This window comes from Mangifera indica, chromosome 5 (assembly GCF_011075055.1).
Source record: "Mangifera indica cultivar Alphonso chromosome 5, CATAS_Mindica_2.1, whole genome shotgun sequence".
Lineage (NCBI taxonomy): Eukaryota > Viridiplantae > Streptophyta > Magnoliopsida > Sapindales > Anacardiaceae > Mangifera > Mangifera indica.
This window is the reverse complement of record NC_058141.1, coordinates 13,381,911-13,406,960: the sequence shown is the minus strand read 5'-3', so window position 1 is coordinate 13,406,960 and position 25,050 is coordinate 13,381,911. Positions and strand designations below refer to the sequence as shown.

General features: G+C 32.8%; 5 protein-coding genes across 7 annotated transcripts; 3 read left to right on the top strand and 2 right to left on the bottom strand.

Annotated features, from left to right (window-relative positions):
* The first annotated feature begins 3,047 nt into the window (after positions 1-3,047).
* On the top strand, positions 3,048-5,515 carry LOC123216879 (F-box protein At3g07870-like). The gene is given in 3 exon segments (XM_044637516.1): positions 3,048-4,453; positions 4,456-4,595; positions 5,380-5,515. Coding segments are annotated over 2 exon segments (1,260 nt in total). The 5' UTR covers positions 3,048-3,297; the 3' UTR covers positions 4,560-4,595; positions 5,380-5,515.
* A 1,426-nt stretch (positions 5,516-6,941) lies between these two features.
* On the bottom strand, positions 6,942-8,211 carry LOC123216881. Of its 2 annotated transcripts, XM_044637518.1 has the most exons (4): positions 7,979-8,210; positions 7,788-7,869; positions 7,354-7,512; positions 6,942-7,250 (listed from the first exon to the last, which is right to left on the bottom strand). In XM_044637518.1, the coding sequence occupies exons 1-4, from the start codon at positions 8,171-8,173 to the stop codon at positions 7,183-7,185; spliced, it is 504 nt and encodes a 167-aa protein (XP_044493453.1). In that variant the 5' UTR covers positions 8,174-8,210; the 3' UTR covers positions 6,942-7,182. The 2 variants fall into 2 exon arrangements, with proteins under 2 accessions (XP_044493453.1, XP_044493452.1); XM_044637517.1 differs by having other exon boundaries at positions 6,942-7,512; positions 7,979-8,211.
* Positions 8,212-9,930: 1,719 nt separating this feature from the next.
* Positions 9,931-11,301, bottom strand: LOC123217439 (cytochrome c1-like). Its single transcript, XM_044638473.1, has 2 exons — positions 11,143-11,301; positions 9,931-10,889 (listed from the first exon to the last, which is right to left on the bottom strand). Exons 1-2 carry the CDS (start codon positions 11,155-11,157, stop codon positions 10,341-10,343), a joined length of 564 nt encoding a protein of 187 aa, XP_044494408.1. The 5' UTR covers positions 11,158-11,301; the 3' UTR covers positions 9,931-10,340.
* Positions 11,302-15,803: 4,502 nt separating this feature from the next.
* LOC123216143 (rho GDP-dissociation inhibitor 1-like) lies at positions 15,804-18,089 on the top strand. 2 transcript variants are annotated; one of them, XM_044636512.1, is made up of 5 exons: positions 15,804-16,103; positions 16,182-16,248; positions 16,443-16,661; positions 16,744-16,868; positions 16,949-17,234. In XM_044636512.1, exons 1-5 carry the CDS (start codon positions 15,927-15,929, stop codon positions 16,985-16,987), a joined length of 627 nt encoding a protein of 208 aa, XP_044492447.1. In that variant the 5' UTR covers positions 15,804-15,926; the 3' UTR covers positions 16,988-17,234. The 2 variants fall into 2 exon arrangements, with proteins under 2 accessions (XP_044492447.1, XP_044492445.1); XM_044636510.1 differs by lacking the exon at positions 16,949-17,234 and adding an exon at positions 17,737-18,089 and having other exon boundaries at positions 15,811-16,103.
* Positions 18,090-19,964: 1,875 nt separating this feature from the next.
* LOC123217281 (fasciclin-like arabinogalactan protein 7) lies at positions 19,965-21,686 on the top strand. Its single transcript, XM_044638204.1, has 2 exons — positions 19,965-20,163; positions 20,816-21,686. The coding sequence occupies exon 2, from the start codon at positions 20,858-20,860 to the stop codon at positions 21,626-21,628; it is 771 nt and encodes a 256-aa protein (XP_044494139.1). The 5' UTR covers positions 19,965-20,163; positions 20,816-20,857; the 3' UTR covers positions 21,629-21,686.
* Positions 21,687-25,050: the final 3,364 nt, after the last annotated feature.

The following is a 25,050-nucleotide window of genomic DNA, read 5'->3' as shown; positions in this document are numbered from 1 at the left end:
TCGACATGGTAGGCTCATCTGATGGCCTTCTATGCTTGAGGGATTCATCATGTGGGTATGAGATTCAGAAGCAACATCTTGTTGCGTCTCGCTCACAAGTATATACCGTAGAATATATACACACAGCTTTATCACATTTAAGGATCTAGATTTTCCAGGAGTGTCACACTAGTTATGTGGGTGGCATCGAATAGGATTGATACCCACATTTGATGTGTAAAATGAAAAAATAATGCGGCATATTCTTCTTTTTCATTAAAATGGAAATGGGTTTTCTCCCTATTCATTGAATTGTTATTTTCATGGTGTTTTTCATCAATTATCCAGAAAATGAGAGATGAGATTATCCTATTTTATGTTAATAATTTCATCTAAATACCAAAGCCAAACATAAGGAGGCATGGATTCAAACCCTTCAACTCTTCCGTTAATGATATCTCAAGAGTTGGTTCAAGTAACTTGACCTCTTCATTTCATCTCTGAGACTTATACCAAAACCCTTTAAATTTTTCATTAAGATTGTCTTATTATTTTGCATGCAATCATAAATTGTAATAAGTAATTCGGATACATAAACGATATGTGATCATATGATAAAATGTTATTTTATTTTTTATTTAAAATATTTAATTATATGGTGATACATCATCTATATATCTAAATTGTATATCAAAAAATGTGATATAATGTAAATTTTGATGGAATTTATTGTCAATTTATCTGAAATTTAACTTCATAGTTTCTATTTTTCTTTCCCACACTAATTTTATCTTAATTTATAGTGAGTAGACTCACAATTAATACATTGAATAATTTAAAATTTTATTTTGTTGTAGATATACCCTTTTATATTATTTTTCATATTACTATTGATAATAAAAAATTATCAAAATTTTATTACTTATAAACCAAATAAAATAATATAAATAATAAAAAATAAATTATAAAAATAATTTTTTAACCCTTTTAACCAAACCCCATCTATATGTTATGCAACGAACCACTTGCCGCTTATTTATATTTGGTCAACCAGCTATTTCCCACCCATGGTTTGTTGAATTAATAAATTTTCATCCTTTATATTTTAAAGTGTCGGATTTTTATCAGTTATTTATTTTTACTACTGAATTTTATTAAATGAAAGATTAAAAAATTATTTTGTATAATTTTTTTATTTTTTTTTCTAATTTTCAAAACTATAGAGAAAATGTTACTTATATCACTTTAAGGTAAAAAAGCGCTTTTAAACTAAAATTTTTATGGGAAAATATAATTTTTTTTAATGACGGAAGAACCTTATTCAATTTTGTTAGACAAATAAATTTTGATTGACAGTGAATAAACCCATAATTAATATATTAAATAATTTAGGATTTTACTTTGTTATAGAATATAACATTTTATTTTTCATGTAAAGTATTTTCACTTACCCACCCAATTAACTCTTTTATCTTCTATTTAAGGTGACATTCTACGGGTATGGCATCATTGCCGGACTAAGATGGACTACTAGAAAGCCTGACGGCCAAATATGTAATAAACCAGTCCAATACATTGTCGGAAACATAATTTCTGATTTTTAATGCCAGGCTTGGTGGGAAGTGACAAGACATGAAGTAAACTTCCAGGATTTTTCCTTCCTGGAAAGGCCGAAGGATTTATTCCCCTAAAAGTATATTGTTTTTTCTAATTTTTCTTCTTCTAACTTAAAAAATCTCAAACATTTATTCATGATTAATTAAAGTTAATAATTTTATAGATAAAATCATTATTTTATCTAAATTTTTCCTTTCTTAAATTTTAAAAACTATAAGTTTTTCTCTAATCTAAGTTTTAAAAAATGACAGTTCTCTTCTAGGGTTTAGTTTTTAGATTTCCAGTGTCATCTCTGACGTCATTATCGGTGGTCTTTCCCTCCCGAAGTTTCATCTCTTTCCGACGGTCTCTCTCCATTTAGTTGGACGCCCAATTAACATCCAATGAAGCTTCGAAGACAACGAGAGATGAAGAGCTTCATCGGAAAGACGAAGAGCTTTGTCGAGAAAACAAAACTCTTCGTTTTCCAAGACATCTCTGAAGCTTCTCGTCATCGCTTTCATCTTTTTAGGTCAGATTCACATTGATCGACATTTTAAAGGAGGGAAAAGAGATCGTTAGAGCATGGTGATGTATTGGAGAAGCTTCATTATGATAATCGTGTCAGATTTGGCACTAGAAATTGTAAACTAAACCCTGGAGGATATTATTTTTTAAAATTTGGAATGGGGGGAGGGGGGGGGGGGGGGAACAATTACTTTTTAAGGTTTGAAAAAGAAAAAAAAATAAAATTTTAAGGAGTTAAAATTCAATTAAGTTTAATTATTCACTGATAGATAAATAAAATTTTTAAAATTAAAAAAAAGAAATTTAAAATAACAATATGCTTTGAGTGGGAAATGGTCCTTTGGCCTCCTGGAAATAAAAAACTTTAAAATGTACCTGTTAACTAAATTAAATTAATAAAGATATAAAGATAATAAATATATATTGGCCTACTTGCAGAAGGCCTTTTAGATGGCGATGAATGCAGAAAAGAAAACCATCAGGACAGGAACTTTCGGGGTTTTCTCTATGCTGGCTCCTGGCTGGTTGCTAGAACCTGTCCAAAGTGGCCCTGTTATTTTGCACCTGTTTCGTCTCTCTTTTATCTTTGTATGTATCGTATGCAAAGACTTTTCTTTTGTATCTTTAGACTTTTCTTTAATGCACATTGGGCCCTATTACAGAAACTTTCAACACCATGATTATTAGCGAGGGTTGAACAATGTACTGCTATCATACAAAGAGAGCATCTTAAGAAATTTATTTATTTATATTATTTTGTCTTTTTTCTTGTTTTTAAAAACTATTTTCTTCAGTCAGGGTCATTATCAGTACGTAGGGCCACCTATCCATGGCCATGGAATTGGATTCATAAAAATTTTTGCGTTTTATGCACTCTCATTTTCAACGGTTGAGATTGTTGGGTCCATCAATTTCTTTTCTCAGTTAAAATCAGAGAAAGTAAAGAGAAATTAAACATCTTTCTTATAGAGAATTATTCAATGGTGGATTCCATACAACACCATTTTCTTGTGTTTTTCGTCTCTCTTTTTCTTTTCTTTTTTTTGTTGGGTTTGTTTATTTAATTTGATCTTATCAAGGTCTACCATGTAGTGTTTATCTTTAACCCTTTAATCTTTCTTCTCCAAACTTACCACTAATCCTTTGATTTTTATACCATCTCTTTGGTTATTCATCACCTCATCAGCTTTAACCATGGAGTTGGATTATCATGAGAAAATTTTTTGTAACAAGAGAAGAAGAAAGGTTGAAGATGATTTTTCACAGACAACAACTGGGATGGAAGTTCTGCCTCGTGATGTTGTTCTTGATATACTTTCCAGGCTACCAATAACATCTTTAGTTCAATTCAAGTTCGTCTGCAAAGGTTGGCGTGCGTTGGTTCAAGATCCTCTAATTGCAAATCTTCATCTTTCAACCAAACCTCAAGCAAACAACAACCCATGTCTCATCCTTCACTGTGATTTTCCCATCAGGAACGATCTTTACTTCATAGATTTTTCTGCTCACAAAGACGATGAAAAAGACAAGGTAAGAAAATTTCACATGCCTTTCCAAGCCAAGATGCCTGAGTTTGATGTAGTTGGTTCATGTAATGGCTTGCTTGCCTTGTCTGATTCATTATACAATGATTCAATCTATATATACAATCCTTTCACCCGGGATTATATTGAATTGCCTAAATCTCTGCAATACCCTGATCAAGAAGTTGTGTTTGGATTTGGATTCCATCCGATTAGTAAACAATACAAGGTGATTAGAATAGTTTATTATAGAAGAAACAACTGTAGTAATAGTAGCAACTACCATCAACGAGCCCGGAGAACAATTTATCGAAGATCAGATGTTCAAGTTTATACTCTAGGCAGCCCTGCCTGGAGAAGCCTTGGAAAGTCATTATATCAGTTTTTGAGGCGGCCGTCGGAGGCTTTGGTGAACGGGAGACTTCATTGGGTAACTAGGCCTCGGAGATATAGCCCAGCTCGTCGGATAGTCTCATTTGACTTGGCTGATGAGCAATTCCGGGAGGTTCCCAAGCCTGATTGTGGTGGTCTCAATAGGTGTAACTATCACCTGGCTGTTCTTAAAGGGTGTCTTTCTGCAGCAGTTTATGGAAATTATGGGAAATTGGAGATCTGGGTTATGAAAGATTATAATAACAATGAGTCCTGGATTAAGGAGTTTAATATTGGAGCTTATATCCCAAAGGGGCTCAAAAAAAACCCTGATAGACCTTTCAAGATTTGGAAGAATTCATCCAACGGAAGAGTTGTTAGAGTTCTGTGTGTTTTAGACAATGGGCAGATCTTGTTGGAGTATAAGAACAGAGTTTTGGTATCTTATGATCCAAAGGGGGAATATTTAAGGATCTCATGTTTCAGAATCTACCAAGCTGGTTTCAAACCATTGTACATCAAGGAAGCTTCAATTGGATTGATACTCCTCTTGATATTTAAGCTGCAGAAAGTTGAAGTTCTGGTACTTCTTTTCCAGTGAGTTCATACCTTACTGAAACAAAATTCTATTTTTCTGTTTGTTGTATTGTCTTATAACAATTTGTGATTTGCTTTAAATCTTCATTGTCAGTTCTGAATGATATACAAATGGTTAATGTTCATAAATTAATGTTCAGATTATGATTATGTCTCATTTTTTCTGAAAATTTCTATGCAAACTTGTTCTCCCGGTAGAGGAATAATCATAAACAAATCAATAGAGCGTAACCGTTCTCTTAATTGTAATAATTTGATACCAATAATTTGAACAAAAAGGCATCTGAAAAGTTAAAGTATCATCTTCAAAGACTCTTCATTAGGCCTTAGAATAAGCTCATTTTTTTTTCTTTTTGGGCAACTGAAATGAATCTGGATCAGATCTTCAAATTCTAAACTTGATTATTCTGGCTTCTGGAAAACTTTACAGGCTTCTCTTTTGAAAGTAAGAATAGAAGTAAAATCCCATCATAGAGTTTCAATTACCCCTGTTCTTTCACAGACGAAATCTGGGCTAGTTCAAGCTTCACTAACCAGTCGACAAAATTTTTAATCAATGTCAGTTTCCGAAGACTTTTTGCTTTACATTAATGCCTGTGATAGTTTCAACGGACTCACCAACTTATTATTTTTCCACGTTTTCAGCTTTTTATAGACTATTACTTCTATGCTAGGATCAATGCACCGCATTTTGCCATCAGATTTAGATCTTTAAATCAAACAATTTTGGACGGTTGAAATTTTTTTCTAACTCCAAACATGTTTACTTTCTTCTCCTTTACAGTTCACACAAGAGGCACCTAACATTATCCTCCAATATGGTTCTGAATGCCTTTAACTCTGCGAGTGCAAAGTGGCCGCCAGCACTTGCAAGAAATTTATATTTTTTGTTACAAGTCCTAAAGGAGCCCTTCAATCATGCTTTCCACCAAACAAACGTTGAACTTTTTTCTTAAAGGCAGCCACCAAAAAAGACTCCATGCCTCGAGCTCCTTAAACTTTTTCTGTCAAGTATTTGCAATCTATCGTTGGTTCATATTAAAAATTTAAGAATAGGGATCATCTTCTTACTCTTTACCCAATACTTATCCGTTCCTTTGTTTTACGTTAAGAGCCTTAGCTTGCACGTTTTATACCAGTACTCTCTTTATCAAGCCTTCTGGGAAAAATAATACTGAAAGATCTTCTACTGCAGATATCCGTATCTAAGTTTTACTTTAATGTACTTTTTGATATACAAACTCAACCAGTTTGAGTACGAATTGATTGTGCAAATCTGGAAGCTGAAAAGCTCTATCTTGCCCACCTAATCTCCGAACAAGTCAAGATTGATCATATTGGTTGAAGGCTCAGACATGTTTATTACATGTTAAGATACGTCCCAGTCTGAAAACATGGTAAGGATTACCACCACTAAAAAAGAAGAACACTATTATCTGTATCTATTTTTGAATATATATATATAATATGTTATTTAATTTATGTATTTTTTTATGTATTTAAAATGGGTAAATATAATTTTTATTGAAAAAAGAAAAGTTCAACTCTACAAAGCATATATATACAGGCATACACCAGTACCTGATAATCTTTTAAATAGACAGAAGAGCACTGAAAATGGGATGATATATCATAGGTTTACTGCACGCATTAAAAATTAAAACAAATATATAAAAAATGAAAAGAGGCCCTTTGAAGATAATGCTTTTGCATCCACTTGAAAAACGTTGCATAAGCTATCTTGGTTCTTTAAAGTAACTTGAGATGTCAAGGTATCATTTCTTGCACGTTAGCTCAACATGTTCCAAGAACTAAGACACTGATATAGTACCAGATAAACCCAGAAGAACAAAACAAAGAAATGACCTTTTGAATCTCCTCGAGTATTTGGTCAAAAGTTGCTATCATGTATTGTAAATGGCCAAAAGTTAGGAGCTCCAAACGTATAAAACTGGCAATAGTCCTCAGTTTCTTTATCTGGGGAATCGACCATCCATTAATAAGCGAGTCCTTAAAGAGATCATTTTACTCCAGTCATCTGATACCAATAAACTTTTGTCGTTGTGCATGGACCAATGTGTTGTTTTTGCTATAATGTTACTCAATGAGGTTATATCCAATATCCCTTTTTCTTTCTTGATTTGACAATAGAATTATATGTCCTTAGGCATTGCATTCCAATACTATTGATGCTATATTCATACTAATATCTAAGTTAACTCAGCAACCAGAAATCTGCTCTTGACCATATATTCATGGTGTTCATATATAATCCCTGTTATTATAGTACTTCTGCAATGTCTCGCTGGTTTTTTGCTACTTTGAAAGTGCTTGAATTGGCAAAAGTGCATAAATGATTTATCCTCTTACCATATAATAATTAAGAATACAAAGGAGCTGCTAAAAAAGAATAAGAATTTGTTGAAAATTAGCGAGCCAGGGTAGCTTGAACATGTAAGGTAGGACTCCTTATACAAAATCATGGTGATACATAACATATTTTGACAGCAGAAATTTTACTCATGTATAACTGGTAATAGAAAGAAGAGAAGCATTGCTAATGATCAAGCAGCCAATTGAATATGGTTCAAATCTGCCCACCACTTCTCAGGTATTTTAGCACATGTTTTTTACCAGTGAGATGCTCAACCAATCCTTCCAAGTTACAAACAAATGAATAAGTTAGTTTAATTTAATGAATGGAAGATGAGGGTGTGTACCTGTATGCTAAAGAGAAAACTTAATGAATGACTAGTACCATCAGTATAATCTCGACAGTCATGATAACCAACTCTCAAATCAGTTTCCCAGCTTTTGTTGAAATTAATGGCTACATCAATAGCATCTGATTTGGAAGATCCAACAAGCCAACATTTGTTTTTTGGCAGTTTTGTCAACTTTCTTACAAGAATAGTTCCTAACATAAGTACAAGATGAACATGATATTTAAGAATGAAGAGAAAACATCCCATATTATTCATAAACAAATTATAACCCAATATAAAAACAAAGAGAGCGATGATGACTTTCCCATCCTCTACAATTAGTCGGTGCCAGTAACTAAATGTAAAGGGACAAAATTTCTGTGAAATTTCTCATTAGAAGCATGCAAAATTTTGGTTTTTAGGAGTTATATGTTACAAGATAAAATGACTATTCAAAAGAAAAATTCAGCAAATTTTGCACACTCACCAGGTACTGCTCTACCGGATAGAACTTCAAGTGCTGTATATATATTTTCAGGATCTTTTGGTTGAAAATCAAAAACAAACACCTACAATAAAAAGGAATAAATAAACCACAATATAGGATTCCAGTAGAAGGGATAACAACATAGTTGAAACTCAGTATCCCGGCAGCTTTATAAACATAGAAGAAAGTACCTGGGGAGGAGGAGGTGAAGAGGGTTTGATGATGACCATGAAGTGCTGCAAATCCCATAAACTGAGAGTATGAGCTGCAGACATGAGCAACTGGGCAGGTCCCTTTGAGGCTCGTAATGGCACTGCCGCCACGTACACTTCATCACTGGCTCCTGCTACGCCTACTGAATTGGTGAAGGGAGAAGCCATAGCCATTCGCTTTTTCAATGAAAATTCAACCTTTGACGGTATTCAATCATTAACCGAGTACTAGTGTATGGGCCTACTATTGGATCCATACGGAATTTTTATATTCTGAGGCCCATTACATTTTTGTTGTCTTGACTCTAAACCATCACAGCTACAAATGGAAAGTTGGGAGTCCGAGTAAATTATATTTTCCGACCTAAGGTGCAGCTTAAAATATTTTTCCACTAGTTAATAGCATAAATAATATTTTCTCATCCAAAATTAAATTCGGCCAGTAAAGAAACTAACAGTTTGAAGACAAGATAGTAATTTGACTAATTTTAACATTCATAAATTTGACCCCAAGGGTAACTTGAATGATTAAACGAAATGATCTTTTCACAAAAGATCAGGGTTCAATTAACATGATTCTCCTCTCATGTGAAAAAACATAGATTGATTAACTTGAGATCAAATAGTGAGTCACTACAACAAAGCAAGGTTAGGGTTTGATTAGCATGATCCTCCTCTCATGTAAAAAACATGGAATGATTAAAGCATAATATGTGCCCCAAGGTTTACTTATCTGACAAAATTAGACAAGATTTTTTGGTCATAAAAAAAAATGATAAATTTTAAGAATTAAAAAAATAATAACTTTTACCTATCCATTGCTAAATCTCACTATTATTGTTGTCCTTTATCCAATCACAATGCAGAGGCAACTAAAAACGACAAGGATGTGAAATAAAAAAAAGTGATAAAATTTGAGAGAAATCGATCTTTGTTATGGAAGGACATTTCAAAATGTTGTTATTGATTTTTATTTGAATAACTAGACTAGATAGTGTTTCCCAATCATAAAAGAACATCCATAAATTTTAAAAAATTAAAAAAAAAAAAGCTCTTATCTATCCACTACTAAATCTTATCATCACCATTGTCACTAATTAAGTCACAATGTATAGGCAACCGAGAACAGCAAGGATGTGTAATAAAAAAGTGCGATAAAAACTAGAGAGTTGAGCCACATTGTGGAGGGATATTACAAAATGGTGTTGTTGGTTTTTTATTTGAATAACTAGAGATGTCATCGTTAAAGGGTACTGGTATTGTTGCGTGAATGATTTGAAAGTGGAGATATCGACACTAAGAGTAGGTTTGGAAGTTGAATCAACATCGAAAATGGTTGTCAAAAATAAGGGTAAAGGTAAAAGGAAGAAGACAGTGAAGGTAAAGAAAAGGAATATAAATCGAATTTGAATTAAAAGCTTTAACTCGTTTTAAAACCAAACTGAACTCAAGTTATAAAGAATTCAGTTTAATTTGGCCCACGAACTGGATAGATGACTTGATTCAGTTCAAATTTAGCTCGTGACTCGAATCAAATTATATTAAATAATTGTTAAATAATGTCATTTTATTAATGAACTATGAATTTGAGTCACATATTCAAGTCATAAATTTGAATTATAAAAACGAGTCAAACTCGAATCGAACTCAAATCACTCATAATATTGGTTTGATAAATTCAAATCGAACTTAAACTTAACTATTTTTTATTCTAACTAAACTCGAGTTAAAAGGTGTTTGAATTTAACTCGTTTCATATTCATCCCTAATTAACACGATTGTTGTACAATTGTAGCTGGAACTATACGTGTAACCCACATTTTAGAGCATGATTTCCCCTTGTTTTTTAACCTTTGGATATAGCAGATCACATGGCTTTTTATGCCTATAAACATGTATGTCAGTTTACTATTGAGTCACTACGCTTTATATAACCCATGAATAAACATTACGATCTTATAAGAACAAAGCAGGAATATATTATTATACAACATACATGCAATGCAACATAAAATAAACCCAATGACCCACAAGGCACCAACAAACAAACTCTGCCCACGTAGCAATTAACACACAAATCAGAATGAAGCGGGTTGGCAGATCGATGAAGAAGAATATTCAGATTTGAGTGATTTGATTCGTGTCAGCCAAGAGCCAAGTGGTGAGTTGGCTTTGGTAAGTCCTCGAGGATCGCCCATCTCCATTACCTAGACGCCCAACCGTCTTATTATCAGACCACTAAGTAAAGCTAGAATAAGCCATTGAATTGAACTCGACATGCAAGCTAGAAAGGCTAATAAGTATCACCACTACTGAAACTTAATTCTTTGAAGGTTCCTCGTTACTCGGTCTTTTCAACCTCTGCTTCTGTTTCAACCTTCTCCTCACCTTCAGTCACCTTCACTTCTTCCTTCACTTCCTCTTTTGGAGTTTCGACTTCTGGTTCCGCTGCAGGTGCCTCAGCCTCAGTAGTTTCTGGAGTTTCTTTAGCCGGCTCTTCCACTGTCTCGGCAGGAGTCTCCTTGGGAGTTTCCTCTTCAGTTTTCTCTACTGCCAAAACCTTCGTCTCTTCTACCACTTCCTTAGTCTCCACTTTCGCTGGGGTTTCAGCTTCTGGAACCGGAGCAACTTTTTCTTCAGATACTGCAACGGCTTCTGGTTCCTTGGTCTCTTCAGCAACAGTTTCTGTTGCATCTGGTGCAGCCACTACCTCTTCTGCTTTAGTTTCTTGTTCCTTGATCTCTTCAGCAACACTTTCTGGTTCCTTGGTCTCTTCAGCAACACTTTCTGTCCCAGCTGGTGCAGCCACTACCTCTTGTTCTTTATTTTCTTCAACCTTGATTGTTTGCTCAGTTTTCTCCTCTGTGAGAGCTGTCTGTACTGATACAACCTGCACTCACATACAACCAACAAAAAATTTAATCCATTTCTCTTTATGATGGAAAAGTTATAATTTGATCATGTAGCCATTAGCCAATCAACAGGGATCATCAAAATATAATACTCATAACAATCAGATTACATAAACAAATCCTAAGTGTATATGTAATACAAGGGTTGGCTATAAATTCACACAATATATAGTAGTATTAAGTATGCTTCAGGAAGATCATATAACAGCGAAGAGTGAATTGATGGTTTACCTCAGCAGTGGCCATTAGGAAACTGATCAAGGTAACTGGAATACAAGTAGAAAGAAAATGAGTAGCTGAGGAAGCTATAGGAAGTCAATATATAAAAATGAGATGCAAAGATGAGTGAAGAGAGTGGAATATATAGGAGTGTAAAGTAAAGAGGTGAATAGAGAGAGAACTGGGGAGGGATGGTGGGGCCACTTGAATAATCTTGAGATCTGATGCCTCACCTAAGACTGAGCTGTTCAAGGCCGTTAGCACGTATGGTAATTATACATGTTCGGTAAAGATTGGGGTTGATTACAAAGTGTGTTTATTAAAGTTTAAATAACTCCAAAATAAGCTCGATTTTAAATTTAAAAATTCAATATTTTAGAATTTAAATTTGGATTTTAGAAATATTCTATTCGTAAAGCTTATGAATTTAAAAAAAATTAATATGAATTAATTAAAATAATATCGTTTTGATAAATACGTATTAAAAAAATATTGTTTTGATAAATATATATCAAAACAATATTGTTTTAATATCAAATTGAGCTCAGAGCTTGATTTGAACACCTTTAAAATAAATTTGGTGAACTCGAATTTAAACTTAATTTCATAAAAGGGAGTCATGACAAACTTAAACAAGATTAAATTTGATCAAATTTATCCCTAATCAAGATGAGTAGAATCGTAACCACGGGATTACATGGGATGAGTTTGGCTATTTATTCATACTAGTTGAATTTAGCTATTTGAGGCTTTTGATTTGGGATGGCCAAACAATGGTGTCGATTTTTTCAGCTAAGCAATCATTTTTATATTTTGTGTTCTGTGCAGTCGGGTTTGCTGATAATTACCGTCACCTCACGCTACTGAATAAATTTGTAAATTAATATTCACTCTTCTTAATGGTGAAAAACTTTACAACTATTTTCTCAAGCTCTTATCAAAGACTAGTGCTTTGCTTTTGCTTTTAGGCGGTGGGCATTAATATTTAATAAGCTACATCATAGATGTCATTGAGACCTTTCCTGTAACTTGACTAAAATATAATAAAAAATTGAAATTAGTACCATAAATATGTTGAATTTAGAGATAAATCTATGCAATTTCGTGACATTGCATTATCATAAGTATGACTTAAAAAAAAAGTTCACTCTTTAGTTATTATTTCTAATTTGGACGCATTGCTAAAAACAGAAAAAAAAGATTAAAAGACAGTCCGCGTCAGCCAACCAAGTCATCAAATGAAAAGCATGGGGCGGCGTCCTTCTTCACCACCAATGGACGTAATTTACTTGAAAGAAACGAATCCAATACTGACGTGTCAGTTGCGTGGCAAAGCCTAGTGGACTCAATTGAATGGACGGATTTGACTTTCTGACTCAGGACCCCAGTTTATTCATGATCAAACGGCTGAGGTGGAATCTGACGGTGTCAATTTTGGCGTTGAATTTTCAATATATTGTGTTTTTTTAGTGGAATTATCGGCATTCAAATGCAGTGTTTTAACGTGACAGCATGGGACAATGATGCAGAGAATATTGTAACAATATTGTAGATCCCAAGAGAGCCATAACTGAAGACTTCGTACGTTAGCAGGCACCTGATTATGCCTCCAGATGCGTCTGCCTCTCCCCATTTGATTTTGGATTGGCCTTTAGCTTGAGGGCGGGGACCCAAGTTCACATTCAGAAAAGGACTTATAGGTTTAGAGTGAGGGGGGAGGGGGCGGTGGGTGGATTGGAGTGGACCGACTGATTTTTTATATTTTGTAGTGTTGCTACAAAAGTATTCCACGTGGAAAGCACATTGCCGACCACGTGGGAATGCCAATTTATCATGATTTTTATTGACAGACTGGAAGATACATATTTTTTCTGATGACATAACGGGTATCTTTTATAGTGTTATCTGTCCTTTTTGTTCAACCCTTCGAATCATTGATAATATTGAAAAGCTGTGGATGGTAAGTAATTCCAGGAATATGAATATGTAATCTTATCAAATCAATTCAATATTACCCTTCTTTGTCGTCTAAATTAATTGATTAACTATATTGTCAGATCACTCCAACCTAAGATATTTGATTGAATAGTAAAAGGGGCAGAGAAATCCACAATACATTTTCCAGTTTAGTCTACAGGTTATTCAATGTCACCTAGTATTTCACAAAGTATGGATGTACATAAATCGATCCAAATTTAAAAATTTAATTAAATTATTTTAAAATTATAATTTGATTTTGGTGGATATAAAACAAGCTAAATTATAGGCTCTTTTTTATTTTTTTAAGTAAAGAATGTTGTTTTATTAAAGAATAAAGCAATAACGTGTAATTATAAAAACTTAGTTTGAGTTTTCATATATCTTAATTAAGTGAAAACCCCCATCATTTTTATGTTGGGATTCAATGCAAATTTCAAAAACCCTAGTCCAAAGAAAATGCTAGCATAATGGAGGGCATTTCGATTTAGCAATTTCCCATAGTCAATGTTTGCAACCCAAGGACGGCTATCTAAAGTTTGAGCTTTGCAACATTGACACATTGATGGCCAATACTCTTCAACATGTGATGTTAGTACAAATTTTGACTGTTACTATTAACCTTATCAAAATTAAAGTCAATTATTTTTATCATCAGTAATGAGTTAATAACCTACTATCTCAATTTTATCTCTAATCCCTCTCACCAGCAAGAAAGCTATGAGTATACACTTCTCATGTGATTACAACACGTGTGATGGAGATAACCAAGAGTACAGACAAACAGATTTTAGATGTCATGTGCAAGAACTAGAATAATTCCAACTATTACTCATTTTATGTCCTATTGACTCATTCTTGTCCCCCTAAAGCTTGAGAGGCAATGTAAGAGCTTCAATATACGTTGAAAACTAATTTAGACTAACTTATAAATATACTATAATCTATTGTGATATAACTTTCTTCATGTCACGATATAGACTTTTTGTCCATGTTGGGTTCCAATTATGTTATAGCAACACTTTTTCAACGTCGCAGCATAAACCTATTTTGATTTTCTAAATCTTTTCCTTGTTATCGTGCCATGACATAATAATTTCTATATTGCAGCATGAAATTTCTATAAATTCTTAGGTTCATTTTTTATGTTATGACATAGCAGAATAAATTATACATTGCAACCGGAACTCTCTGGTTTTTTTGCACCTTGGTGACGTAAAATTATATCATGGCACAAGAACAAAATCTAGGTCTCATTTTTGCTCTAATCTGTCCAATATTCACATCATTATATGCTCATACTGATGACTTCTTCCACAAGTCAATTCTACCCTTTTTTTCAGTAATTAAGAGCATAAAAAAAAAAAAACAATACTAATTATCCCAGTCAATTTGTAATGTCTTTACTCTTCTCAATTGCATCATCCATGTCAATTCAATCATAATCTTAGGCATAATGCAATTTCCATGCTTCACAATATCAAATTTGTCCGTTTTCCAAGCAAATAAGTAGAAAGAGAGGCTAATCCCCCACTTGATTGAAGAGTCCACTCAATAATTGTGACATGGTACTCCAATAGCCACCAAAACAAAAACCCTAATTCAATAAAATTTACGGATCTTATAAAATTGTAAGCAGGTTTGAGTTTGGAAAACTCCCCTTTCTTTAACCTCTAGGATGACCAATCACACCCAATTAAAACAAACTGCTTCTAGCACATCAAAATCCTCAAATCAATAATTAGAGTTCATCTCAATTTACTAGATCATATAAAATTATGATCACAATTACTTACCTTGAGACTCTAAAAAGAAAAACAAGTCCCCTGATTAACTTTTTATTCTATGTAAATCCTCTTTCTAAAACTCATTTCATTTCTCTCTTCTCAACTTTTAAAAAAATCTTAACTCTCCCTTAAGTTCGTACACTTTTAGTGTTAACTTTCTTGAAGTACAATTTCCCCCAAAAGTCAATAATAGCTGGCTCATTGTCACTATTTTCAAACTCATACAAATTACTATTATTATTTTGAAACAGTTTTGTATTTGCATAGCCTGGAATAATGAAGATACAAGAAAGAAATTATTTTCTTTAAATTTTCAGTAATAAATGTCCAGGGTGGAGTGTTTTCAGGTTCATGTAATCAGATAACAATGGGGCTTTGAAAAGCAGAGCCCGTCCTAAAGAAGATAAAGCCCAAGTAGATTAGAGATCCTATCAATGACCCATTAAATGGAATTCGGATCCAAATCCACATAGTATTTTTCATTGATCAATTACAGATTTTAATTTCATTAATGCTGTTATTCAAAAGAAAGATGCTCAAACATTCATACCATGTAATCCAAAATGTAAATGAAGTAAAACAAGGACCAGTTCCGAGTAGTTGTAATAACAAACTCCTAATATCTCTCGCACAATCTTAGGCTGGCTTTGCGTGGATCCTCATCTTCACATTCATATTAGTGACCTTCACGTTGTTTCTTTTATTTCTCTTTTATTAAGGATCACCACACGACTAACTTCTTCTATCTACATTCTTTCATTCATTTTTGCTTTTGAGATTTTCAACCTCTACAAGTCTTCAACAACCCACCGCGGAAGAAAAAAAGAAGCTAGTAGACAAAACAGCCTGTTTCTGTTTTGTCTTTTTGCTCTTTTGTTAGTGGGCCTTTGGCTCTCGTTTGCTGGATTTTCTTGGATAAAGACAATTCTTGCCTTTTTTTTCCTTCGACTAATTATCTTTCATTATTAGTACTGGTTTTTGCTTTATTAGTTTGCCTTGTATTTGGGTTCAGTGCCTGTTGATGAGTTAATAATGTCTTTGGCTGTCGAGGCTGAAGGAGAGCAAAGTGAAGTTTTGGAGGGTAAGGATGAGGCAACTCCGGAGAGGCATGGTAAGCATGTGTCTGAAACTGATGACGAAGATGACGTGGATACCAAAATTGAAGTTGGACCTCAGTACACTCTCAAAGAACTGAGTGAAAAGGATAAGGTCTTATTTTCTCTTCTTTTTCTTTCGTTTTAATTGTTCTGCGCACATGTGTTGTTGAGTTTTTGTTGAGTTTTACAGGATGATGAGAGCCTGAGGAAGTGGAAGGAGCAACTTCTTGGAAGTGTGGATTTTGACAATATTGGAGGTATTAACCTTCTCTCCATTTTACTTTTGTCATCTTCTCAGAATTGGGCTTTCAGGATATACAATTTCCTCTTCTGAATTATCATTCCTTTCGTTTTCATTTTGGTGTTGAGTGTCCATGACAAACAATTTGTTTTTTCTGACAAGTTGCGTCTTTCTTCCAGTAAATGTTTTTTAATTTTTGTTTCAATGCAGAAACTCTTGAACCTGAAGTGAAGATCCTTAGTCTCACAATTCTGTCACCCGAAAGATCTGACATTGTTCTTAATATTCCGGAAGGTGGAAAACCCAAGGGATCATGGTTTATATTGAAAGAAGGTAGTCATTACAGCTTTAAAATAACATTTGAAGTCTATAATAACATTGTCTGCGGCCTTAAGTATATCAACACCGTTTGGAAAACTGGTCTCAAAGGTAAGCCATCCATGCTCTTACATTTGAAGGAAAATTTTGAATTTTTACACTAAATTTTTATCTCACAAATAGTATTCAACAGTTGACAGTGCTAAAGAGATGCTTGGAACCTTTAGTCCTCAGCCAGAACCTTACACTCATGTGATGCCAGAAGAGGTAACCCCTTCTGGCATGTTCGCAAGAGGAGCATATACTGCAAAAACAAAGGTCAGTTTAACTGCCTGCCCTTTATAAAGTAGTATTCTTCCGAATAATATGAACTTCAGATTTACCATTTGGATCTTTAGGTCTCTGCTGGTGGAACATTCACACGCCAATACACCTAGAAAATTTCCCTGTTGTGGAGTTTACTGCAACCTGCTTGATCAATTTTAATCAGCTGACCCCAAAATATGATCCAAATGTAAAGTTATCGTAGTTGTTCTGAACAGTAAAAGAAAGTCCGTCTAATAGACATAACCTCTGCCACTCAAGCTACCCGAGGTGGCGGCAGTGTAAACTTGAGTTTGCTTGCTTTTGGACTTGTGGTTGTGAATAGGTTTATCTATCTGTATGGCACACTTGTTAGATTAACCACATGAATTTCAACACACACATTCATGCAACTATTCAATTAAACTAAAAATTATAATCCACACATACAGGTTATAGAAAATCAATTAAAAGATAGGAGTTGATATAACACCAATGGAAATTTAATTTATTGTTGATCTATGAAACAGACCTTCTACCCAATAACACATACCCAAAATCTGATTACTCTTGATTTGGTCTTCTCATTAAAAACCCAACAATCTATATTTGTCATTTAAATTAACAAACCCATTACGAAGTGTAATTGATATTCACAATATAACTGCATAATATATAACCAAATTGATTTTAATCTAATGAAAATATAATCAATACATGCTCACATCAGAACTTTTCTTTCCAACAACATGCCCATCCAAGACATATAGGGCAATAATTATTCTTTGTGATTTTGAACACCAACCTTTCATTAACTTTTCTTTCTGCCTCTTGCGTAGTTACACCCATTTATTTTGTTTTTTTTTTTCTCTTCTGTTTGCAGTTTGTTGATGATGATAACAAGTGCTACTTGGAGATTAATTATACCTTTGAAATCCGGAAGGACTGGGCTGATTCTTGAACAAAGAACTTGGCGATAGACAGAGTGGATGCGTCTCATCCTCAGTTCAGTTGATGTTCTTATGGCATTATTAGTCGCAGACTTTTCTTGCATCCGATCGTTCTAAGTTATTTCTTTGTCAGTTAACATTTCATTTCCTGTCTTGCCTGTGGCACATTCCCTGACAATCTTCGTTGGGCTGTCTACTGAGTACTTGTTTTAATTTTCATATCTTCATTCGTTTAGTAGATTGTAAAGAATTGGTAATAATAGGAGTGGTAAGATTTTAGAAAGCAGCACAGGCTTGGTGGTGGTAATGAGTTTTTTATTCTATGAATTTTTTTGCTAATAACTAAAATTGGCATTGATGTTTTTATTTATTCAAGCTCTTGAATGGGTGAGTAACAATGATGAAACTTTGATGAAAACAAGATGAAACTAATCTTCTTAACATAGAAATATTGATAAGGTAATACACTCATAACCTTTCATCTTCCCACCTCTTCTTTTCTTTGCAATCATGTAATTATTTTGAGTATTAATATGAGTATTTATTTTACGTATATAAATATGTATATATAAATCACAACCGTACTTGGATAGTGCAATTCAAATTACATTAAATTGAATAAAGGGTATTTTTATGTTTTTAAGTGATACAATGGGATAATTTAGAGGTATGGTAAGCAAAACTTGATGATGAGTAAGAAAATGCGTATAAGTAAAAATTCGATTAACCCACATTTAACCAAGAACGTGTTGAACATTGACTTGGAACTTGACAGCGAACGCACAATTGTTATTAATTTGTAAATTTGATTAATTTAAACAAGGGTCATGTGCTTAAATGCTAGCCTTGACCAACCAACACAGTCCCATCAGATATTGGCATCCCACCTTCCTCTCTCTCTCTTGCAAGTCAATGTTCTTTTCCCATCAACTTCACCTGCATCGTTCTAGAATCATCATTTTAATCCAAAAGTTTAATAGTGTAACTGAAATATAATTTTAATAAACAAATTGAATTGGGTTTATATATATATATATATATATATATATATGTATATATTAATTAAATTGATATCATTTTTTATTTAGTTCAATTTTTGTTGAATTGGATTATCAATCAACCGTCATTAAATAAAAAAATAATCTTATTGAAATTTGTGTAAGTCAACCAAAAAATAATCAATACAATTTCGTAGCGTATCTGATTATTCATTCATAAATACTTTTTTATCTGGTGAAGGTGTCGGCTAGGGTGGAACAGGAATAAACGACGTCGTTTGGTAACAGCGTAGTTTGATGTGCATGTTGCGCACGAATGGCCGCTTGGCGTGTGGAAATTGTAATCATCGAAAACAACAGTTGGCATCGGCTTCCAGTGGGGACAAACAACGCGACAGCGGATGCTGGTTGGCCCAAATCTCATGGTGGGCCCCTATCTAGACAATTTCTCGGCTCACGTTACACTTCAACTCGTGATATATTTGTTTTTACATATTTTTCGACCGATATTTGGAACTGGCCTATCTTTCGTAACTTTTACACTGTAATAACCAAATTTAAAATCATGAAATAAATAAAAAATTAATATAAGATTGTAAATTAAGTATAATTAATAAGCAAAATCATAGCGTTACCCATAAAATAATCGAAATGAGTTTCGACCCAACAAACTCTAATGATAATCAGCATTTATGATTTTTAAATTTAATTTGGAATTTATTTATAATGTAAATTCAATTTTTTATATAATAATATATTATGTATGTATTTAATTATGTATTTAAATATATACACAACAAATTTATTATGGATAGTTAACAAAGGAGCAAGCCAACACTATAGAATTTATCATGATATTTACTAATAATAAAATTATGTGTATTTATTTTTGATACATAATCATATATACAGATAATTTATCATCATATGATTGAATGTTATTTTATTATATGATGACACATTATTTAAAATTATTTAATTATATGATAATATATAATTTATGTATAAAAAATAAATATACATAATATTGTTGATTGCAGAGAAGACTTAGCAGAAACAAATTAGTTGAAGAGCGAATAAGAAAGGCCACCATCCTCCATGACCCTCTTTTCTTCAAAGCAATTCAACTAAGCTATGCTTAAAAGTAGTAATTTCCTATCTGCCATGTTCTACGCTTAAACTATTATTAACCATAATATTGCTTAACCACACGACTAAATTTTTCTTGCATTAATATTTTTTCTACTAAATTTATCTTTATATATACTCTTAAACATTTCAGCTTCTGCGGAAGCATTATCAGCACCATTTCTTTGTTTCCACTCTCTCTCTCTCTCTTCTCTCTCAAATTCTCCTGATCAGGTCAGTGTCCGTCGAACTCTGCCCTCATTGTACTTCTTTTATGCTTATTATTTTTTCTTTTTTTTTTACAAATTTTAGTGTTATTTATATGCATTTAAATGTTGTGTGTCTTTAGCTTAGCTAGATCTGTTTCTTTTGTCATTCCTGATGCACATTCACTGTGAGGCCATGGAATGGACTACTCTTGATCTTTAAGAGATTTCGGCTTGGGTTTACTAAGTAATTTTGTAATGTGAATCCAAAATGGGATTTTGATTTGGGTTCTGGTGTAAAGTTGTAATCTTTTGAATATTTTTAAGCCTGCGTTCACTTCTTGAGAGGGTTCTAAAATCTTACATCTGCTTTGGATGTCTTATGTGCCAATGCTTGAATAATCTCCACATGCCTGTTTCACTTGTTGTTGCATCTCTTTCTCTTTAAATTAGCTGCGCAAGATCTGAATTTGTGTGTGCACTTTATACGCCTTAGTTATGAGTAGCTGGTCCGGTGGATAGGGAAAAAGGTTAATTTTTTAATTGAATTTTTATGGACTTTGAGGCTTTGATTTGGGTGAAATTGACAGGATTTTGACTCACATTGTGCTTTGATTGGATTTGCCCACATCATCGTTTTTGGGTAGATGAGATCTAGTTACTGTTTCTGGTTCTTGCAGGAATCCGGGAGTCTGGTCACCTTACAAGGCAAAACACAAGCCATGGACAAAATGAGACTTTCCATGGTGTTCATGATTGGTGCGCTATTGTTTTTGTGCTCTGCATCAAATGCTCAAAAAGTTGCTAGTCCTCCCTCACCCTCAGTGTCCCCAACTCCAGCGCCAGCACCAGCTCCTGCTTATGTGAACCTCACTGATTTACTCACTGTAGCCGGTCCATTCCACACCTTCCTTAACCACCTTGAATCCACTAAAGTCTTGGATACCTTCCAAAACCAAGCTAACAATACTGAACAAGGCATCACCATATTTGTGCCCAAAGATGATGCCTTTAATTCACTTAAGAGCCCTTCCTTATCCAATCTCACTAAAGACCAACTTAAGCAACTTTGCCTATTCCATGCCTTGCCGCAATACTACTCTCTGTCTGATTTCAAGAATCTTAGCCAAGGGGGCCCTGTTAACACAGATGCTGGTGGGGGTTACTCCTTGAATTTCACTGATGATTCTGGGACTGTGCTCCTTAATTCGGGATGGACCAGAACTAAAGTTAGTAGCAGCGTGTATTCAACTGACCCTGTTGCCGTGTATCAAGTTGATAAGGTCCTTCTACCTGAGGCAATCTTTGGTACCAACATACCTCCAGTGCCAGCTCCAGCGCCTGCTCCTGTTACACCGGCTGCTGATGCGCCATCTGTCGATGGCTCTTCTCCAAAATCTTCACCAGCAAAGTCTTCTGGTGTGGTCATCAACTGGGGTATTTGGAGTAAGTTGGTTTTGGCGGTCTGTGGTGGGTTGATACTGTTTTTGTAAGAGATGATTTGATTTAGTCTTTAATTTATGTTACAATGATATATCTGGATTTGTTTCATTTGCTTTGATTTTTAAGCCATTTTTTTTATTAAATATGCTATTGAGACCAACCATTATCAGAATATGATTCCTTGTATTATTGTTCAAAATATATGCCTTAAGTTTTATCTCTATGATTCATTTAGCAAATACAAATCTGTTTAAGTTCCCATAAACTTACAGATACAGAAACTAAAAGGCCTGGCTATCATAAAGAAAGTAGTGCTTTCTGTGTTGTTTGGAGTTCATAAAAAAAAAGTTGGTTTAAATTATAATATAAAAAAATGAAGCTTTAATGTTACACAAAAGAAGCAAATATGTATGCCCTTTTTCTTGAGGAAGTAATGGTATGGACCAAATGCACCAACAAATGTTTTCACGAGTAGTGCAGTGTGTCACCAACCAAATTTAAAGATTGCTAGTTAAGGAGGACTGCAATAATTGTTTTCTTTTGTAAAGCAAACCCCATTTGTTTTGGTGGTCTCATCTGATGAGTGATGAAGGTATTTATATAAGAGACTATTGAAAATTATGGTTTAGGGTTTATACATGCTAGCTAATTTGGTTTATCAACCACAATTGAGTAATTGCTTTTATTGTTACTTTATTGCTGCTTTTATTCTTTGCCTTTTCCCCGTGATTTAAATTGTGTGGTAAAACTAGCCATTCCGAAGTTAACCTTATACAATTAGATACGCCAATCAGCGAACAACAATTAAATAATTCTTTAGTTTGAAACCTACAGTTCAATGTAACCTAATTCAAAGCTTAGATATCTTGATAAATAAAAGGTGAATTCAAATTAAATCGAATTCAAGCTTATTCTTGCTCATAAACATGTGTTGGTCATCTTATAATGCAAATAGTGTATGTCTAATTGTATCTCACAAGAAAAGTTAAATGATAATAGAATACAATACTCAAAATGTACGGAACTATAATAATGTTAGTTTGCGTAATCCGAAAGATATAATAAGATCTTTACATATCAAAAGATTCTTAAAATTCTCAAAGTCCTCCTTACAACCCAAGAATAAGAGAGCAAATGTTGTTCGATCAAACTGATCACTCTAAAATAAACCCTTGAAGTACAACCAAATTTTATTGCTAACAAACAATGATAAAGTGATTCTCTAACTCGAAAGTCTTTGTTTAGTGGAACCCAAATCAAGGCTTAAACATCTCGATACCTAACAAACTAGATAGTTTCAACTCTCATAACTTATGTACAAAAGAAGAAGACAATACAGACTAAATAGGGAGGAGGAGATTACATAGGTAGAAAAATATATAACATAATATTTTGTATTGTTTTTGCATCATACTTAAAAATTAGTGAGAACATATTGACGTAAGTATTCCAATTATTGGGTTGAACCATGCTAAAAATCATGTGTCTTATGTTTTTATTTTTTTTACCCATCTCAATTAATTATCTCACATGCTCGTAACAAACTTATCTAAGTCTTTTTAAATTCTATTAACTGTTACCATAATGTATTTTACACAAAATTTTAAATTACATAAATCAGTTAGTAATAAAAAATTGTATTAACAATTTATTTTTGCAACATCATTCAATTTGTTTTTGTTAATAAATAAAGTATAGTACAACCAAATAATATTTAAAAATTTTCAAATGATAGTTTAAATAGTAAAAATAAGTCATGCAGATAATAAAGAAGACATGAATTTAAAATCTATTAAGAAGATAATAACATTAAACATTCGACTTATCAATTATAAATTCATTTATTAAATATAAGATTTTACGTATTTGATAAGATCAGTTCAACCCAAAGAGGTGGTCTAGCAACACAACTTTTGTTAGGATTATGCAATGGTTATCAATAATTACATACCAGAATTAAAAGTAATGATTTTTTTCTCATTTTCTTTTCGTTCTAGTCTTACGTATTGGCACATTATTAGTTAAGGGTTTTAAGAAAAGCCCTCTTTTGACAAGCATATTTCTATGTTAACGTATTTTAAAAACAAAAAAGGGCTTAAATCACATTATTGTATTTCGGTAACGTATGCACTATGTAGTATGAACTTTTCATCACTATTGGGCCAGTTGAGGTGAGGCATAGACCATGGAGAGATTGAAGATGAACATTATTTATGAAGTAAATTACATTTTCCTAGGTAAAGCTAGGCCCAAAAATAGTTCCAGATCTTTGACTACATAAATTAGAGTTTTCTACTTGATATTGAACTTGGTTAACCTAAAAATAACTTGGTATTAAAAAAATAAATTATCATATTATTCTTTACAATTTTATTTTTCAAAATTATTATCCAAAAATTAATAAAATTTTAAAAGAATCTTATAGATATCCAATTTATATAATACTATAGTCTATATTTTTTTTCTTTTATTTTCGCTTTACCCTTTTTTTTCTTCATCCCACGCCTTCTCCTTCTCCACATAAAATAATTAAAAAACTCATTGATGGAATTTGACAATGTCGATACCTTCATTGAAAACTTGTTCTATGATTTCAATCCAAAATTCCATAATTGCCAATGAAATACGATGATACAAAGTTGTTAGTTTTTATCTCAAATTGTCCATGTCATCAATTTGTTGACAAATTTTTATGGCATCAAATTCTATTTTAGCTTCACATGAGATGGAGGGGATGGTGATGTTTTTTTAGGTAGTGAAAGTGATGAATTGATTGTGAGGTGAGATTTTAGTTAACCATGACAATGGATAGGATTTCCAAATTTTTACAATGACTAAATTATATATTTTTAAACATGTATAAAAATTTAACTATCATATTTAAAACGTATTGCTCTGGTTTGTGAAAGAGTTTTTTTTCTTCAAATTTTATGTATAATAAAATTACTATTTTACCTTTAAACGAATATTTTCCTTATAAATAAAATTTGATTTTAAGTGAAAAATTGTTAATTAATTATGTCTTAAGCGATTGATAGGTATTTTTAGACCAAATCATTCTTATTACCTTATTTATTATTATGATGCGTTTGTTTCAAATAATTTTTATTATTAAAAATGAAAAGTTATTACCTAAATAAATTATATGAAATATTACTTTACCATAAATTAATACTGTGTTTGTTAATATTGACATATATAAATAATTATTATATTTAATTAATAATATAATAAAATTAATATTATCTATTTTACACTATAATAATAAAATTATTATTTATATTATTTACTATATCAATCAAATAAGTTAATTTCAAAAAGAAAAGTAGAAAGATCAAATTAATCAAATATTAGGTAAACCAAAAGCATCAAAAGATTGCATAGTCATTGATTCCTCTATCACTGTATGTTCAATTCAAAGAACATAAAATAAAAAATAAAACACCGCCGGCCGCCGCGAACCCTTGTCGGC